A 17972-nucleotide genomic window follows, 5' to 3' on the forward strand; every position below is an offset into this window, starting at 1 on the left:
GGCACCCCTAAAAGATTTCACTTTTTAAAGTAATCTCTATACCCAACACCGGGCTTGAACCCACAAGCCCAAGATCAAGAGTCGCATGCTCCTCTGACTGAGCCAGCCAGGTGCCCCTGTGTTAAATTTAAAGTAACATGAAAATTTTGTATTAGATTCTGCATTTTTGGGAGCTGGACAGGCCAGCATTACTACTGCAAACACACACAGATGCTCTCCTTCTTTCACCGGTTCTATAAACTTCTGACACACAATATGAAAGTAAAAATAACAGGTTCTCTTTATTTGTAACAGGTAAAAACTGAAGTTCGGCCATTTAACACAGAATTAAAAACAAGTACAGTTACATCTGTAACAAAAGGACAGTGAGGGTTCATCCACAGCACAGTTTCTGTGGCTGCGCCCAGTTATTCCTCCAGGAATTTCCTTTTCAATGGGAAGATCATCTTCAGGGCAAACACTGTTGATGAGACTCCAGTTCCAGTGGTAGGAATTTTATTCATTTATATATACACATACCCTGACCCGATCTTACTCTAACCTTTTTATTGCCTTCCTACTGACATCAGTCATTTATTATAACCCTCCCCAATATGATTATACCCCCCCAAGTATTTACAGTTAAAAAGAATTTCCGCATAGCACAAATCAACTCAGTTGTTCATATGCAGAAGTCACGTAATCTTTGCTGCACGGAAATACTTTTCTCCAGCTTTGCGGAAATAATTATATGTTAATTTAAACACATCCAGAGAACATTTCTTAGACAAACATAATGCCTGAGGCTCATCTGGTAAGAAAGATAGCTTCATAGTTCTTAGCACAATAAAGCATATCTTTAGAAACTGAGAAGAATCAAAGAATATTTAAAACAAAAACAGAAAATCACACACACTAGTCACTTGACAATTGACCGATACATTGAAATTCTGTCAAAACAGATTTTCAGTGAGGTTTTTCATTTCAAACAGGCCAGGGGAAAAAAAATCCTAAAAGGTATATGTAACAATTTTAAAAGAGTTATTTATTACAAGAGGGACTGTTGCAGTCAACTTATTGTGAGAAGTTACCAACAACAGCTTTTAATGCTCAACTGTGAAGAAGCTGGAAGGCAGAAACACATTTTGCAAGGAAATGTGTGGCACTACATTGCCTTCGGTCAAAACCCTGTATTTCCCTTGTAAGCTAATTTTAAAAAATTATCCCCTTAATAACTAATGGAACTGGTTAAATATTGACTATTTTTCTACTGCTCTTTAAAAGCTTTCCACATATTTTCACCACGTTTCTGCTTAATGTTTGAATAGTATTTGCCCTGACTTGTGGCATGACAATTTTCCTCAGCCATCTTAGAAAGAGAATTCACTACAAAGCTTTCAGTGTCAGAGAAAGCTCCATGCCGGCCTCCAACGTGGAAGGCAGGGTGACAGCATGGAGGTGATAGCAAGAAGTTACCAAAAGGAAAGGCTCAAAGAGGCCAAGAGAACAAACAGGATAAGACACTTGCTCAGTTCCATCCACCGTCTCCTCTTCAGGCCATTTAAACATGGAGCTGTTCTGTTTTTTAACATCCTATACAGTTTCTAGAGTTCACTGAGAGCTCAGAAACAAGAGAATAGCTACAGCAACTGCAGTTTTCTGGATAACGTGTAACTTCTCCTATCCATTTTCTCTGAAAAAATGGTACTTTTAGATTTGGATTTTGTCTTAATGGGCTTCTTTCCGACACTTTGCTTTCTATAAATGCTATTTCATTCCTGTTAGCGAAATAAGCAGGAAGTTACATTAGACGAACTAAAATAGAAATGCTAGATTTAAATTCTGACTTGAACACTTTGGCTGAAATTATAAAAGAGCTCACACTGGGGGCCACCTAGGAGTAAGCAGAGGAGTCCTCGCTGTCCTTCCTTAGAAGGGTCTGAACACTTAGAAACCACGACACATGTGTAGTGTGGTGATCTGGACCCCTCTGTCCCTATTATAGAACTTTAATTTCATTTGGTATAATCAAATCATCCGACAGACTTCATATAATCAGTCCTGGAAAAGAAGCATGAGCCATGGTCTTAGAGGTATTCTAAAAGAGAAAGTCCTATTTATGAATAGAATTTCCTTTGTGTTACTTCTTGCAAACCATCATTCAGTGAATTTTGCGATACAAATTTTTCCTCTTCTATGAAAGTAACTTGCACACTTAATTAACATTTTTTTTTAATCTTCCTGCGGTGACTTTCTCTTCTCCACCAAAACCTAATTACGGACGCTGTACCAGTTTACTCTTACTTCCTTCCTGTTCACTGAGTTTAAAATGGGTATAGGCGAGAATGCCAAATAATGTGCATAACATGCCAAGACCCTGATTAATTGACAATGGATCCTTAAATAAAACATAGCCTCCAAATAAAGTAATGCAGAACTTGAAGTGTCCAAACATGTTATAGCTGAGGTTTTGGGCTAAGGATCAACAAAACCAACAAGGTAGACTGTGACAGCCACACACTCACACACACACTGAGAAGGGAAAACAAGCTAGACGTTACATTCACACGGGCACGCACACATATGTGCGAAGCAAAGCCTTCCCGTGGCTGGAGAACTGCATGGAGCAAGTACAGACTGACTCGCACCCCCCACCTCTCCACCCCCGCCCCCATATAGGAAACAAGGACTTCGGCCTGGGTCAATCCCAGGCTTCAGCAACAGTGACTGGAGACTGCCTCAACTACCTCGACTCTCTCTCTCCAGAGCAAAGGGGCTATGCTATAAGGTTGGAAAGGAATTGAGAACAAGGTATAGATTAGTTATTTTGCCCAGCAACTTATGACTATGTTTTATAGTGCTCTTTCTAATAAACTTCCCCTGGCAAATGCGGGAGATGCGCGTGGCACCAGACGGCAGACTCAAGGTAAACACATCCAGCAGGACTCTGGGAGGGAAATGCTGGGTGCCATGCTACCTGCGCATGTCCCCTCACGTCATCAGGCATAACATTTACCTTCACTGCGGTATCATTCTTCCCAACCTGCAACTGCTAGGGCCCAAGGATTTCAAATAACTTAGATCACCGCGTTTGGAAGTGGCAGAGTTGGAGTCCAGACGTGGACAGGTCTATTTAACTCCAACTCCACGTTCCAGTCTGGGGTGCGGCCAGCAGAAACATGCCGCCAGATTCGGGCTTTCCAGATCACTGTGCTGAAGATAGACTAAACACGTACCATGCCTTCAAAAATCAGGCTTTCCATATTGTACACATGTGGTTTTCCATATAAATCAGGACTTCACTATGTTTTCAGTGTCTACTGTGCAGCTGGCTATTCTTCCAGTAACGCTATTTGAAATAGCCACCAGGGGCACCTGGGTGGCTCAGTCGGTTGAGAGTCTGCCTTCCATTCAGATCTTGATCCCAGGGTCGTGGGCTCAAACCCCAAGTGGAGTCAGGCTGCCTGCTCAGGGGGAGGCCTGCTTCTCTCTCCCCTTCTGCTTGCTGCGCACCCCTTCCCCACTGGCTCTAGCGCTCACTCTCTGTCAAATAAAATTTTAAAAATCTAAAAAAAGAAAGAAAAGAAATAGCTGTCACTCTGCGCCTCAGCTTCCCTGCCCGTACAATGGAAATTGATAAAAGCGACCTCACAGATTAACTAAGCTAATATATGCACCGCACGTGTCAGCAGCTGTCAACAGCAGCATTTATGCATGATACACACCTGCCAGGGGCTTGGGGCAACACTCCCTGCACCCCGACCCTGCAGATGTGACCAGCGCTGACTGATGGCAGAGGAGAGCGACAGCTGCAGGGCTGGGCCGGGTGTGCACACCTGGGCCTTCTGACCTCTCTGCTCCCGCTGTTTTCTGCCGGTTCCTTCTGGGCAGGGGAGCACCGGCCATGTCACCGGGGGATCTGTGCTCGCCTGACCAACCAGATGGCATTTCCTGAGGGACAGAGGCTCATCCCCAGGAGCTAATTCTAACCGTTAGGGGAAAGGCTTCATTTTCCACGGTGAACTATCTGAAAGCCACTGGTTCTAACACTTCAGTGTTTCTTTACTCCTCAGCCCCTCTTTTTAAGTAGCTCATGATCTGTGGAAGACAGTTATGTGAGAGGGAAGGCATATGTAAAGAAAATTCTTCAGTGAGGTAAAAAAATAATAATAAATTTTAAAAAATATATATATATACATGTATATATATACACACTTTCAATTAAATAAAAAAGGAACACTCTACACCTGGTATTTCCAATTCCCCTCTCTAATTCCCCTCACTGCCCCAGTCAGGCTTTCCCTCGATGCTCAGAAAGCTCTTGTCAGAACAGCAGTGCCCTCCACCTTCCCAAGGCCCCTCCTCAATTCCTGGCCTTCTTCGGCTTGACCTGTCAGTGCCATTCAACATGGCTGACCCCCCTCCTCCTCACCCAGAGGGTTTATAGGGCTTCCCTCCCCTACCTTGGTCTCTCCTCCACTGCCCGTTCCTCTCAGCTCTGGAACAGTCAACACGGACGGGACCCAGGACCCAATTTCTGGGCGGCTCTTCTTGTACTTGTTTGCTTGGTAATCAGCCTCCCTGCTTCAAACAGCGTCTACACAGAACACCTGACTGTCCCTGGAACAGCTGCAGCTGAGATCCCGACCTTGAACTCTCAGACTTGCTCTCCCCCCAGCTCCCCACCCCCAAACCTCCTTCGGGCTGTCCTACTTCAGCTGCGACAGTGCCATTCTTTCAGTGCAGTGATCCTCAGCTGGGGTGACATTGCCACCAAAGAGGACTAGGCATCTTTTTGGCCATCATAATTGGGAAAAAGGGGGCACCACTGGCACCCAGCAGGCAGAAGCCGGGGTGCTGCTGAACATCCTGGAGTGCACCAGACAGGCGTCTGCAAACAAGAACTGTCCAACCCACAAGGTCAACTGCACTGATGCTGAAACACCCGCTTCAGGCCATCCTCAACACCGTAGCCCAGAGTGATCATGTTAGAACGTAGATAAAAGTTCGTCCCTTTGCCTGGGTGGCTCAGTGGTTAAAGCCTCTGCCTTCGGCTCAGGTCATGATCCCAGGGTTCTGGGATCGAGCCTCGTGTCGGGCTCTCTGCTCAGCAGGGAGCCTGCATCCTCCTCCTCTCTCTCTCTGCCTGTCTCTCTGCCTACTTGTGATCTGTCAAATAAATAAAAATCTTAAAAAAAAAAAAAAGTTCGTCCCTTCTTTGCTCCGAGCGCCCACGGCTTCCCATCTCAGGTGCAATCTCCGCTCGGCCCAGCGCCCTGTTCCGCTCAGAGCCTTACTATTCTCCACGCTGCGCTCTCCCTGCTGCAACCATGAGGCCTCCTGGTTGCTCGTCAGGGCCTCCCCGCGGCTCCCTCTGCTAGGAACACTCTTCATCCTGGTCTGCATGGGGCGGCTTCATTTCCTTCAGGTCTTCACTCGAAAATCCCCTTCCTGTAGATGCCTTCCTGACTCTCCCTGCAAAGTTTCAACCCGGTGCCCAACATTTCAGATCCTCTTCCTGCTTTACTTCTTCTCCTTGGCACCTCACAGTATCTGACACTGTACATGTATACGTGAATTTTTTTTCTTGTTTCGTCTCCCTCACCAGAAAGGAAACCTGGGAGAGCAAGGATTTTTGCTCACCCCTGTATCTCCATGCCCAACATATGGTAGATATTCATCATGGAAGGACTTATTAAGTCAGGGCATGGTTTATAGTAGTTGTTTAATAAACATTGGTTGAGGGGCACCCGGGTGGCTCAGTTGTTAAAGTTGTTGACCTTTGGCTCAGGTCATGATCCCAGGGTCCTGAGATCGAGCCCTGTATCGGGCTCCCTGCTTAGCCAGGAATCTGCCTCTCCCTCTCCCACTCCTCCTGCTTGTGTTGCCTCTCTTACTGTCTCTCTCTCTCTGTCAAATAAATATAATCTTAAAATAATAATAAAATTTTTAAAAATATTGGTTGAATGAATGAATGTTCTTAATCAGGGCACAGCACTGGATGCCTTAATTCGGCAGCGGGGGCACAAGGTCGGGGACTAGACTGCGTGGGTCCAAATCTGGGCACCACACTTCTCAGCTATACGACCTTAAGCATATTACTTAACCTCTCTGCACCTCTGCTTCCTCCTCTGCAAAATACAATGATAGAATTTATCCGACAGAGCGGCTTTGAGAGTCCGATGCCTACTACATCTGAGGTGTTTCTTTCCAAAAGAGCCTGGTGCAAAATAAATATTAACTAAGTGTAGGGTTTTTTGTTTTGTTTTTTAATCCTTCTTATTATAACTGTTGTATTTATTGATAGTTGACAAATAGGCTGCTTTTTTACTTTGGTGACATCTCAGTGTTCACTCATTTAAATAGATCAGCACACTTGGATATGATGTTACTAAACTACCTCTCCAAATTGGGGAAATCCTTCTTTGCTTTTGCTTAAGAGTGGAGAAGGAGTGAAACGAGAAGAGAAACAGAATGACAAGCAAAATGTTACAAATGATTCAGACCTTTGAGGCCTGATTTCATTTCTTGATTGGAAGTAATACTGAGAAAAACAGGCACACTCATATCCAAATAAGTACAAAACCATGTTCAAAAGTCAGATGTCAATGGTCTGAAGTTATCTTTTGTTTTTGGATTGGCTGTACCTGTACTTTATTACTACAGGGACTGATAATTGATTAAAAAAAAAAAAAAAAACCCCAAAAAAAAAAAAAAAAACCAGCGTCCTTTCCGTTATCCACTCAACAAGTATTTATTTAACTCCACTATAGGCCAGGCTTGGTGTTCTATGTTGATTTTGATAAGGGTAAAGGTCACTTACTGCATAAGAAAACTAACCCATTTCCCTGGCTCACCTTTCTTTAAGTTTCCATAGAGTCTAATGAGGAAAGATACAGGAAAAGACTGAAGATCAGCCTAGTTACTCAATGTAGACCATGTAATAGTAACTGCAAGACTCACAGAAGGAAATGAATCTGACAGAGTTGGGAAAATAGAAAAGACAATGCATTTGTGAGCTGTTAGGAAAAGGATACGTGACTGGTGACGTGTTCCCAATGATCCAATAAATCGATAAGTTCACCATGAAAGCTATTACTCCAGAGAGCAGCACCATAAGCTACAAACAAACCCAAAGAATCATTAATGTAAAGCAGTTGTGATCGTTATCATCATCAAGTAAAAATCCATCTCATTAGGCATTTCTAAAAACTTAAATAAGCACCATTAAGAACAAGAGTTTTAAAAAAATCCATTTGGGAGACGGCAAGAATTGAGGGTAAAATAGCAGAACGAGTAGTATTTGGAAATATAATTTTGTCTACAAGGTGCAATAGAAAATTCTCCAATAATATCCTGGCTGAATGCGAATTTCCAGGTTCACTTTTCTTATCCATCTGAAGAAAAATTATTTTGTAATAATTTCTAATTATAAAAGTAATACATATTCCATATAGAAAAATCAGAAAATAAAAGATAAGAAAAAAGAATGTAAGGACTTTTATAATCCTAACCACCCACCACTGTTAATACCTTTGTATGTATCCTTCCAGATGTTTTTCTATTAATTGCTCATATTTATTCTTATTTAAATTAAATCAGTGGGTGTTCAGTGGTTATCCATAACCATACCTTTTGAGGAACAGAATAGGGTCTTGTCCTTAAAGAGCTTGGAAACCACTTGACGACATACTAAAAATCATGATAATCATAGCTGGCACTTACACAGCACTTATGACGTGCCAACAACTGTCCTCAATGTTTTACATATATTAACTAGTTTAATCCTCACAAACACCCATGAGGTAGTAAAATATTATCCCTTTTCACAGACGAACAGAGGAAGGAAAAGCACTTTGCCTTAGATCACACAGTAGTACGTGGTAGGGCTGAGATGAAGCCCAGGCAGACTGATTCTGGAGGCCCAGTATATAACCCACTCCACTGTGCTACCTCTTAGCCACAGGGAAGCCAGTGAGCTCAGGAAATAGGTAAAAGGGTCTGGAGCGCTGCCTCATGAAGAAACCAACACACAACAGATTTTTTATGAATCTCTAGGCAGGAGATGTTCTTTAGGGCTCGGGGAGGGAGTGGGTGTTTGGACCTTGAATGCCTGTACAGATTAGACAAAGAAGGGGTAGGACTCCAAGCAGACACAACAGTAGGGGCCAAAGCACGGCTGCAAGAAAGCACAAGACGTGTGCGTGGGACGTGAAGCAACCGGCTTGGCTAAGGATGGGGGACAAAGTGGCTGTGCCCCTGTGGGCCCCTAGTGCATCCATCCAGACCTTTCCCACTGTTGTATTTTAAAAATTATAAAGTCATATTCTACTTCCAAAATAAGAGAATTAGATAAAGTATCAGTTATGATTTGAATTATTAAGGAATATAAATTCTAAAGAAAATATGTCCTATTTGAAGAGTCCTCTGTCCCCTGAGGCTTTCATCAGCTTTTATATCACGGAGGTCACAGGAGGACTGAAGGAGCTGGATTTGTGTCCTATTTAGGTAACAACAGTAACACCTCATTTGTTTTACCACAGTGAGTCCGTTATATTTTCAACTAAGAGCATTAAAGACTTAAAAAACTGTTTCTAGAAATATACCATTGTTAATTTTATTGAGCTGACAGAATGTTACACGAGTACTCCTTGATGACTCAGACCATCACTGAAAACATAATTGCCTGCTCTACTTTGAGGCAACAATGCCCTCTAGGGACATTAAGGAACGGAGGTGACTTTTTCTCACTCAGTGGACTCAGACTGCTATGCTCTTAGTTCCTCTGACTTTTTGGGGGCCACTTTTCTTCTTCGACTCTGTCAGGGGGCCTATCGCAGAAAGCCCCTCCTTCCGGTTTAAGCTTTCTATGCTGCAAGAGTGTGAAGACCAGGTAACCAAGATGGCTAGAACTTTGGTAAAATTAAGAGGAAATACTGAGAGATGGACAAGTGATTTCTACTGTGGAAAAAAGGTTATATGCAAAGTATGTGAACTGGAAACCACCAGCATTCTGCTCACAGGCAGCGGAGCAGAGCACCTGAGAACGTGGGTTTTGGAGTCAGCATGCTTGGTCTGCTTACTGGTTGTGGGATCTTAAGTCAGCTCCTTAAATCTGCCTCTCAGTTTCCTCATCCTCTATCCTAAATATGAGGATAATAATAGCAGTCACCTAATAAAGTTGTTATGAGGATTAAATAAGTTAACATTTGCCAAGTGTTGGAGTCGTTCTCAGGATAGAGTAAGGGCTGTGCAAGTTTGAGAAATGATCACTACCAACAAACAAGCCTTTTCTGCGTACTGTGTTCCAAAGGTTAAGGTTGTGGGAAGCAGAAATTCCTTCCCTAAGGAGGGGGATTACACTTTCTAACTTAAAATGTCCCCAAAGTACACTTCCCTTTGATCTGGCCATTCTGCTCTTAGAACTCTATTCCAAAGGAAAAAAAGCGCCAGTTCCCAAAGATATATATAATAAGGCTGTCTACTGCAACACCAGATCTATTATACGGATACTGAACAGAACATCTGAAGAGATGTTCACGAGGTACGAAGCGAGAAAAGCAAGATGCAGAAAATTATTTTCGTTATGACTCCACTTTTGTCAAAGAAATAAACATTTAATTTATGTAATTTATGTAATTTATGTGTGTATGTGTATGTGTACTGTTTACATGTGTATGGATAGCACAGAGCAAACTATGGAAGAACACACACTAGAATGTTAACAAGACTTACCTCCAGGGGCAGAGACGGGGAAATGAAATGCTGAATGTGTGCGGGGAGGAGGGCTGGGGAAAAGGAATCCATGATCAGAACAGCATTTATGACACGAGTCCGTGTCTATAAAATTACACACACACACACACACACACACACACACACACGCTGTGCCTCAGTGTCTTTATCTAAAAGAGAATCCTTCGCTTGCCTCCCTTCAAGGGTAATTATGAAGATTAAATGTGAGAATGGATCTGAGATTGTGCTCTGAAAACTAAAAATCGCACTAATAGCAGAGGGATGATTCTTTTGTTTCTTAGCGAAACAATTAGAACTTACCAATGCGGACAGTGACCAGGGGCCAAATATTCCTCCTTCTCCGAACACTGGCTCAAAGAAGGGCACAGCGACCAGCAACATGGCGGAGGACATGGGGGCCTGGTAATACAAGAGCTGCATGGAGTTCACTTGCAATTCATGCTGCTTGGCTCCTACCCACTGAAAATCAGGAGACAAAAGGCATGAGGTTAGGGAAAAAACCATCACCACTTAGTAAACAAAAAAGATGTGACTCCAGTCACCAGGATGGGAACATGGGGCAGGGCTGAAGGAAGCAGAAATGCCTAATTCGTCTACAAGACTCCAAAGATCAAATTTCTAAAAAAGATCAATAATATATACAAATGTCCTTGAAGCACCCTGGATGAAAGGAGCTTTACAAATTCAATGTATGACAATCTATTTTCTTTTCAGTTATAAAGAAGGAGAAAAAATATCCTCTCTTCTCTGCCGACCCTAGTAAATGGGGCAAATCAATGAATTCATACGGGGGGCCCATGAATTTCAGATCTTGGGAAAAGGAGACAGGAATGGACATTTAGGTGACCAGCAGGAACAGAGATGCAGTGTTAGACTTCACTTCTTTCTAAAACTGCTCCCCCACCCCTCAAAAGAAGTAGGGGGTGAGCAGGGCAGACTAATTAGGGATTGACAGGAACCTCAGCGATCCTGGCTGCTAGTGTGGGTGGCTAGAGTAGTATGTGAGGCCTTTTCATTAATGTTAGAAAACCCAGTCGATGGCAGAAAGAATTTTCTTCTTTCTGGATGATTTTACTATGGGTAATCCCCCATGAGTACACTAGAAGAAATTAGGTAATTGCAAATCATTTTAAAAGACTGTATCAGGGGCACCTGGGTGCTCAGTTGATTAAGTGTCTGCCTTGGGCTCAGGTCATGATCTCAGGGTCCTGGAATCGAGCCCACATCGGTGGGCTCTCTGCTCTTTGGGGAGCCTGCTTCTCCTTCTCCCTCTCCCTGACACTCACCCTGCTTGTGCACTTCACTCTCTCTGTCAAATAAATAAAATCTTAAAAAAATAAACAAATAAAAATTGTATCATTCAAGGGGTGCCCGCGTGGCTCAGTCAGTTAAGCGTCTAACCCTTGATTTTGGCTCAGCTCATGCTCTCAGGGTTGTGGGATCGAGCCTAAGTTGGGTTCCACACTGAGTGCAGAGCTGGCTGGTCACTCTCCCTCTGCTCCTCCCCCTGTTCATTCTCTCTCTTTTTCTAAAATAAACAAAATCTTTTAAAAAGATTTAAAAAATAAAAGCCTATATTATTCAGGAGAACCAACACCTCAAAACCTCAATCCCATCCATCCTCAAAATGTTTCACAAATATGACTAAAAAGAGGCTTTAAAGAAAGCCTGACAGGACTGTTTGAATACGATCTGGCAGGAACAGCCAAGCTTTTGAATAACTGCTCCTACATAATTATTTTTCCTGTAGATCTGGGTATCCTGTTCTACAAACTCGAAGGCTATAGAAATACACCAAGACAAAAATAGAAGAGCAGGAAATTTGAAACATACTCTGCCCGCCTTCACTGAGAGTCTTCTGTGACTATAAAGGACAAAGAACCAATTCTTCTGCGGCCTGCTCCTGGGGAGGGTACAGGGAGCAAAAACGGAGGCAGAGTGTGGATGCCCACCCCTTGGTTTCTTTAGCAGCCTCACTGGACAGCTGCGTGTGTGACAGAGAACCGCCTGGAACGGTGGATCTTCTCAGGGCCTCCACTTCTCACTGCACTGCTCCCTGGCTTCTGCCCACCATCGCTCTAATCGCTCTGCACCACCACAAAGGGCACTGTCACCTCCAGAGGTGACATCCCTCTGCTCTCTTCCTAAGGGGGCTGTCTGCGGAACGGGCAAACGTCTCCTGGAAGACCTTGACTTCTGGTCTGCACTGTTTCCTCACTCACATCTTCCTTCATTGACTATATGTAAGGTAGATGTCCCATCTTTTTCTTTTATCTCCCTGACTGATCTCACTTACACCTGAAAACATCTCCAGCTCTGACCTCCTTTCTCAGGGCACCGCTAGTCCCCAAACTCCAACAGCTCACCGGCTGCCTTCACTTATACGATCTGCAGGGACTGTTCTAAAGCCAACTCAGTACTTACCTCCCCAAATTAGCTCCTCCTGTGTTGCTCCCATTATTAAAGACCTCATCTCCCCCAAGGATGAGATGCCTTCCTTTTCTCATTCTACATTCTGTCCGGTACTGCTCATTCCTTCTCCAAAAGGTTCCTGGGCTCTGTTTTCCTCCGCATGTGTTTTCCTCTCCCACTCTCTGTCCAGTGCCTTCCTGTCTCCCCCTTGAAACACAGACAGCCTCCTAGCTGCTCATCTGTCACTGTCACCAGTTACGTCACTGAAACACAGGTAATGATCAAGTCACTCCCCCTCCCCCCCAATCTAAACCCCTTCCTGGCGCCTGCAGGATAAGGAGCACACTTCCTCAGCATGACATTCAAGACTGTGCCATCTGGTCTTGCCCACCCTTAAGCCTCAGGCTTCCACAAGGCAACTAGAATCTCACCAAATCCATCAAGTTCTCCAGAAATGCTCCGTATGTCCACACATCATGTCCACACATCGTTGCAAAGAAAGACCTCTGCTGTACTTCTCCGCTAAGCAAATTCCTATGGGCCCTTCCATTTAAATTGCTAACTTTTCCATGAAGTCTTAACCTCACCACTCTCTTGTAGAACTGCCACTCTCTCCTGGGTGTTTTGCGGAACTTTCCTCAGACCCTGAGCTACACTGCAATTAGCGGTCTACATGTGTTTCTACCATGCTGGATTTTAGTTGCTTTTCATCTTTGTATCTTCAAGGCTGAGCATCAAGCAAAAGGAATGTCTGCTGAACGAATGCCTAAGGGAATCCACCATCTTTCCACAACTAAAGCTATTACCTGATGACTCATCTTTTAACTCCTTTGATTGCCCTAGCAGTATAAGAAGAAATAACTTAGAAATTACACCTGGATACAATGGGAAACTACAGCCTTTTTTTTTTTTTTTAAGATTTTATTTATTTATTTGACAGAGAGATCACAAGCAGACAGAGAGGTAGGCAGAGAGAGGGGGAAGCAGGCTCCCCGCTGAGCAGAGAGCCTGATGTGGGGCTCGATCCTAGGACCCTGAGATCATGACATGAGCCGAAGGCAGAGGCTTAACCCACTGAGCCACCCAGGCACCCCGAAAATACAGCTTTTTAAAAATAAACTTCTGGGGAGTCCTTAACAGTACTTTTACTGTTTACTAATAATAGAAAACTCTGCCTATTAGTTTGTCCACAATCATTCCTTAGTCAATCCCATTTCAAATATGTAGCTGAGGGATACAGAATCATTTGATTCTAATCTACAGTAATTTTGAGGCTTGTGGGGAAAATGGTCATATTGGCAAGGACAGTGAATACGCTGAGTTGAATTTATGTGTCAGGGATACAAGAAATTCTGATGTTCAATAAATAAAATTTCTTGTTGTACCTAATAAATAAGTAATCCCTCTTGGGCAAAAAAAAAATCTGCTTAACAAAAAAAGAGGAATAGGAATGTTCACTTACTGTATGTAATAACAAAATTTAAACTCACTGAAGTATATCTAAGCAAACCTTAAAGCACAAGGGTTAGCTTGCTCTAATTCCTCTCTGTAGTGAGAGTATCTTGGAGCCAAATGACAGCACGGAGTGGGCCCTCCTTCTCTTCCTGACACTGGTCTCTTATTTACACAGCTCCTTACCACTTAAAAATGTACTCAACCCCACAATGTCTATATAACAATGTTTCTGAAATGATCAGTACTATAATGTTTCAGATGCTAAGGCTGTATTCTTAAACCTGTAACATTCATAACAAGTTCACCTTAGTTTATAACCAGCAGATATTTGTGGGAAAAAAAAAAAAAAAATCAGTTACACAGTTTGGTTCTGACTCCCCATGCAGGCACACATAGAATTTCCAGTCCAAGGTTTTCAGTATAGAGAAAATACTGTTTCACAGCACCCTACACCAAGTTATTTTTCCCCACTACCTAAGAAACAACAACAAAAAATACTTGCTGAGATTTTACGGTAATGAAGTGAGTGGATCCATGCATAAATTTTTAATGAGAGCCTCCTACAGGCAAGGTACTGGGATACAATAGTACCAGAAGTGAAATACCCATTGCTAGAAAATATGGATATAGACAAATCATTGGAAGCTGATATACAAGTAGTATCAGCAGCATATTTTTTGAGGAAAAGATTTATAAATCTTCAATTTTCCTTTCCTGTTCAAATTTTGGAAAGGGACTTGCTCACAGTAATCTTATAATTCAAGAGTAAATCACAAATTTCACCAGTAGTCTCGGTTTCAAGAATGAAGTCTTACTACTTATTTTGTAAAGATTTCCCAGATAATGCTACAGCATCCCTGCAAACTCAGACTGTGAAGCACTGATATTATACACTTACAACAGGTAAGGAGGTACTTGGTGAGCATCAAACACCCAAGTTTCTCTGACTCCTTTCTTCTCTTCACCTTGAGTCAGACAATTTATGCAATTATGCTTTCTTCCCAACAGTCTATTGTCTCTATACTGTATTTTCTAAACCTTGGGATACAGCTTCAAAATTTATGAAATCTGCTAAAAAGGCACATAAAGAAAAAAAAATTACCAACCACTTGATAAAGGGATGTAACTAAAACACCAAGAGCAGCAAACACCATTCCAAGGAAATTAAACTTCACATCGTAATAAGAATTTAGGATTACACCTAAGGTTATAGGAATCTGTAAAGAAAAAGAAGCAAATGTCGTTCAGATTAAATTTATGAGACATAAATGTAGTATTTCTTTCATGTTGTCTTACAAGGTTAATCATAAAAACATCACTGGGAAACAATGAACCTCTATAATTGGATTTTTTTTCCATTTGAAAAAACAAACTGATTTCTTCAAAATGAAATAAGTTAATTCTATATTTATGTTCATATTTAATTCTACTTCAAATTCTGGGTAAAATTAATGAGTCAATGCATTTCAATTTGCAACAAACACATTAAACCTGCAAGTTCAGAGGACCTCCTCCCCAAACTAGTGTCTAAACAACCCATAAGCATGAAGGTATAACAAAAGCATTAAGAATTTAAATACTGTAAATCATTAAGTACTAAAATTATCTCCTTTTATTTAAAGACACAAAAAACCTCTGCAGTATGTCGCTGCAGACATACTCGGAGACATATTGTATGTTGAACCTTCAACGTTTACCATACAAGATTTGATTCTCCTGGGTCAAAGGAGGGCCATTTTTCAGTTTGAGATTTTGCAGATATTCTGACACGCTGAATTGCGTAACGCAATACAGCTTTCTTTTCTTACCAATCACAGCATTTACGGATTTCCATCAAACAGTAGTTACTAAAACTTACATAAGCACACTCTTCTGGGCTAAGAGCCCAACAGAGTGCCAAGATGACTTTATTCACCTCTTCCAAATAAACCTGAAGTTCACATGGCCACAGATGACTCATTGGTGGATTTCAAGACGATGGGGAAAGAGTGTGGCGCAAGGTTAAACATTCGAATTTCCCGGGAAGAAAGACGGTCCAGGAGATGGACTGGTAAAGGTGTGCCTTGCCAAGCTGAAGCTACTCACCAGCGTGAGCTGTATTTTGGTAGAGAAGGTTTTCTTATAGCAGAGGGTCTGGATGACTATGATGACCGGCGTGGTCATGGCCTTGGCCAGCTGATAGGTGCCTATGGTGTTATTCTGCAGAGAGAGATTGGTGAAGACCACGAAGCCACAGAAGCTGAGGGCCAGGAGGAGGAGTTTGGAAGGCGGTAGACTTTTGGGGGCAAAGATGTCCAGCTTCTGGCAGATGTACAAGCCCAGCCAGGTGACCACGAAGTGCACCAGGGTCAGGCTCATGTTAGGGAAGCCGTGGTGCACATAGATCCATTTGTTGAGGAACACGATGCAGATGGACACCAGGAGGTTGAGCAGGAGCCCAGCGGCGATGCGCCCGTTGCCTCGCATTCGGTCCGCAAGCGATGCCATAATAACCCCGGCCAAGCCGGGGCCCTCCAGCCCCCGAGAGGGATGCCCAGCCTGCCTCCCGCTGCTCTTCCCCTCCTCCGCCGCCGCCACGTCCTCTCCGGCTTCACGGTCTGTCCCGGGAGAGGCATGCACTCTCCGCCGCGTCCCGGGCGGGCAGCAGCCTCAGCTGCACACACATGCTCCGCCGCCGCCCATTCAGCTGGTGACGACGCGGCAGCACTTCCCGCGCGCCCCGCCCGGCTCCGCCCGCGACCACGTGGTTCGGGGCGCCGGAGCTTCCGCCCGGGAGCTATGGATGGGGCGGTCTCTACCTTGCGCAGGCGCGTTGGGCTCGGTGTGAGATTAAAACCGCGTCCTCCTCTGGGGCGCCTGGGTGGCTCAGTGGGTTGAGCCGCTGCCTTCGGCTCAGGTCGTGATCTCGGGGTCTTGGGATCGAGTCCCGCGTCGGGCTCTCTGCTCGGCGGGAAGCCTGCTTCCCTCTCTCTCTCTGCCTGCCTTTCCATCTACTTGTGATCTCTCTCTGTCAAATAAATAAGTAACATCTTTAAAAAATAAATAAATAAAATAAAACCGCGTCCTCAGTCCCCTACCTCCTTGGTGGCCTAACGCCAGCTCTGGTTGGGTCCATCTGGGACTCCTCTGTTGATGTCGGTCTTCTCCTGTGTGTTAGTTGACTCACTCGCTAGACAGCTGCTTTCAAGCTGGTGGAGTGCGGACGCTATGTTTTATGTACCAGACAGTTTTATGTACGAGACAGGTGCTGAGCAAATATAGTCATAGCCAAAGAAGGGACAGCATTACTTCTTGGAAGCTTATTTTTAAACATTTTATCTTAACAATCAAAATATACAAAATAGCATGATGAACTCATACTTATCATCGTTAGTACACCATTTCGATTTTCTTCTTTTTGAATCAATGTTGGGGCTTTTAATTGTTCTCAAAAAATGGCCGGTTAACCTAAATGTCCTGATATACTTGGTTAGTGTTGTATATAGTGATCTACCATATTTAAATCTTTTTTTTTTTTTTTAAGATTTTATTTGTTTATTTGACAGACAGCGATCACAGGTAGGCAGAGAGGCAGGCAGAGAGAGAGAGGGAAGCAGGCTCCCTGCTGAGCAGAGAGCCTGATGCGGGGCTCCATCCCAGGACTCTGGGATCATGACCTGAGCCTAAGGCAGAGGCTTTAACCCACTGAGCCACCCAGGCGCCTGATCTACCATATTTAAAATTTATTTTTATCTATTGTTCTACCACTTACTGTAAAAACTACACATTTGGAGTTTTTTGTTTTTGTTTTTGTTGTTTGTTTTTGTCCCTTGATTAGTCTTGCCAGTAATTTTACTATTTTAAGCTTTTAAAAAATTTTTATTTTATTTGGAGAGAGAGCGAGCATGCAAGCACATAAGTAGAGGGAACAGGCAGCAGGAGAAGCAGGCTTCCTGCGGAGCAGAGAGCCGGATGGGCTATGGGATCCCAGAGCTCTGGGATCATGACCTGAGTCTGAGCTGAAGGCAGACGCTTGACTGACTGAACCACCCAGGCGTCCCATAGTTTGACTATTTTATTGGCCTTTTCAAAGATTACTTCTAGTGATTTTGATTCAGGTTACTACCTTTTTTCTTCTTTTTCTCCCTAATTTCTTCAACAGAATGTTCAGTTAATTTATTTAAAAATAAAAGGACTTAGGGGCACCTGGGTGGCTCAGTGGGCTGAGCACAACTCTTGGTTTCGCTCAGGTCATGACCTCAGGGTGAAGAGATGGAGCCCCTAGTCTGGGGTGCTGCACTCAGATGCCCAGAGTCTGCTGGAGTTGCCTCCCTTCCCCTTTCCATCCTCTCTGCTCTTCCCCATGCTCATCTGGGATGGGCATGCATGCT

General features: G+C 43.5%; 1 protein-coding gene across 2 annotated transcripts; it reads right to left on the minus strand.

Moving 5' to 3' along the window:
• Positions 1 to 256: 256 nt before the first annotated feature.
• On the minus strand, positions 257 to 16276 carry LOC111142160 (solute carrier family 35 member E3). Of its 2 annotated transcripts, XM_022495152.1 has the most exons (5): positions 15688 to 16276; positions 14709 to 14819; positions 10036 to 10194; positions 7017 to 7099; positions 257 to 2441 (listed from the first exon to the last, which is right to left on the minus strand). In XM_022495152.1, exons 1-5 carry the CDS (start codon positions 16087 to 16089, stop codon positions 2255 to 2257), a joined length of 942 nt encoding a protein of 313 aa, XP_022350860.1. In that variant the 5' UTR covers positions 16090 to 16276; the 3' UTR covers positions 257 to 2254. The 2 variants fall into 2 exon arrangements, with proteins under 2 accessions (XP_022350860.1, XP_022350861.1); XM_022495153.1 differs by lacking the exon at positions 14709 to 14819.
• Positions 16277 to 17972: the final 1696 nt, after the last annotated feature.

This window comes from Enhydra lutris, unplaced genomic scaffold (genome assembly GCF_002288905.1).
Source record: "Enhydra lutris kenyoni isolate GAN:26980312 unplaced genomic scaffold, ASM228890v2 scaffoldscaffold7, whole genome shotgun sequence".
Taxonomy (NCBI): Eukaryota; Metazoa; Chordata; class Mammalia; order Carnivora; family Mustelidae; genus Enhydra; species Enhydra lutris.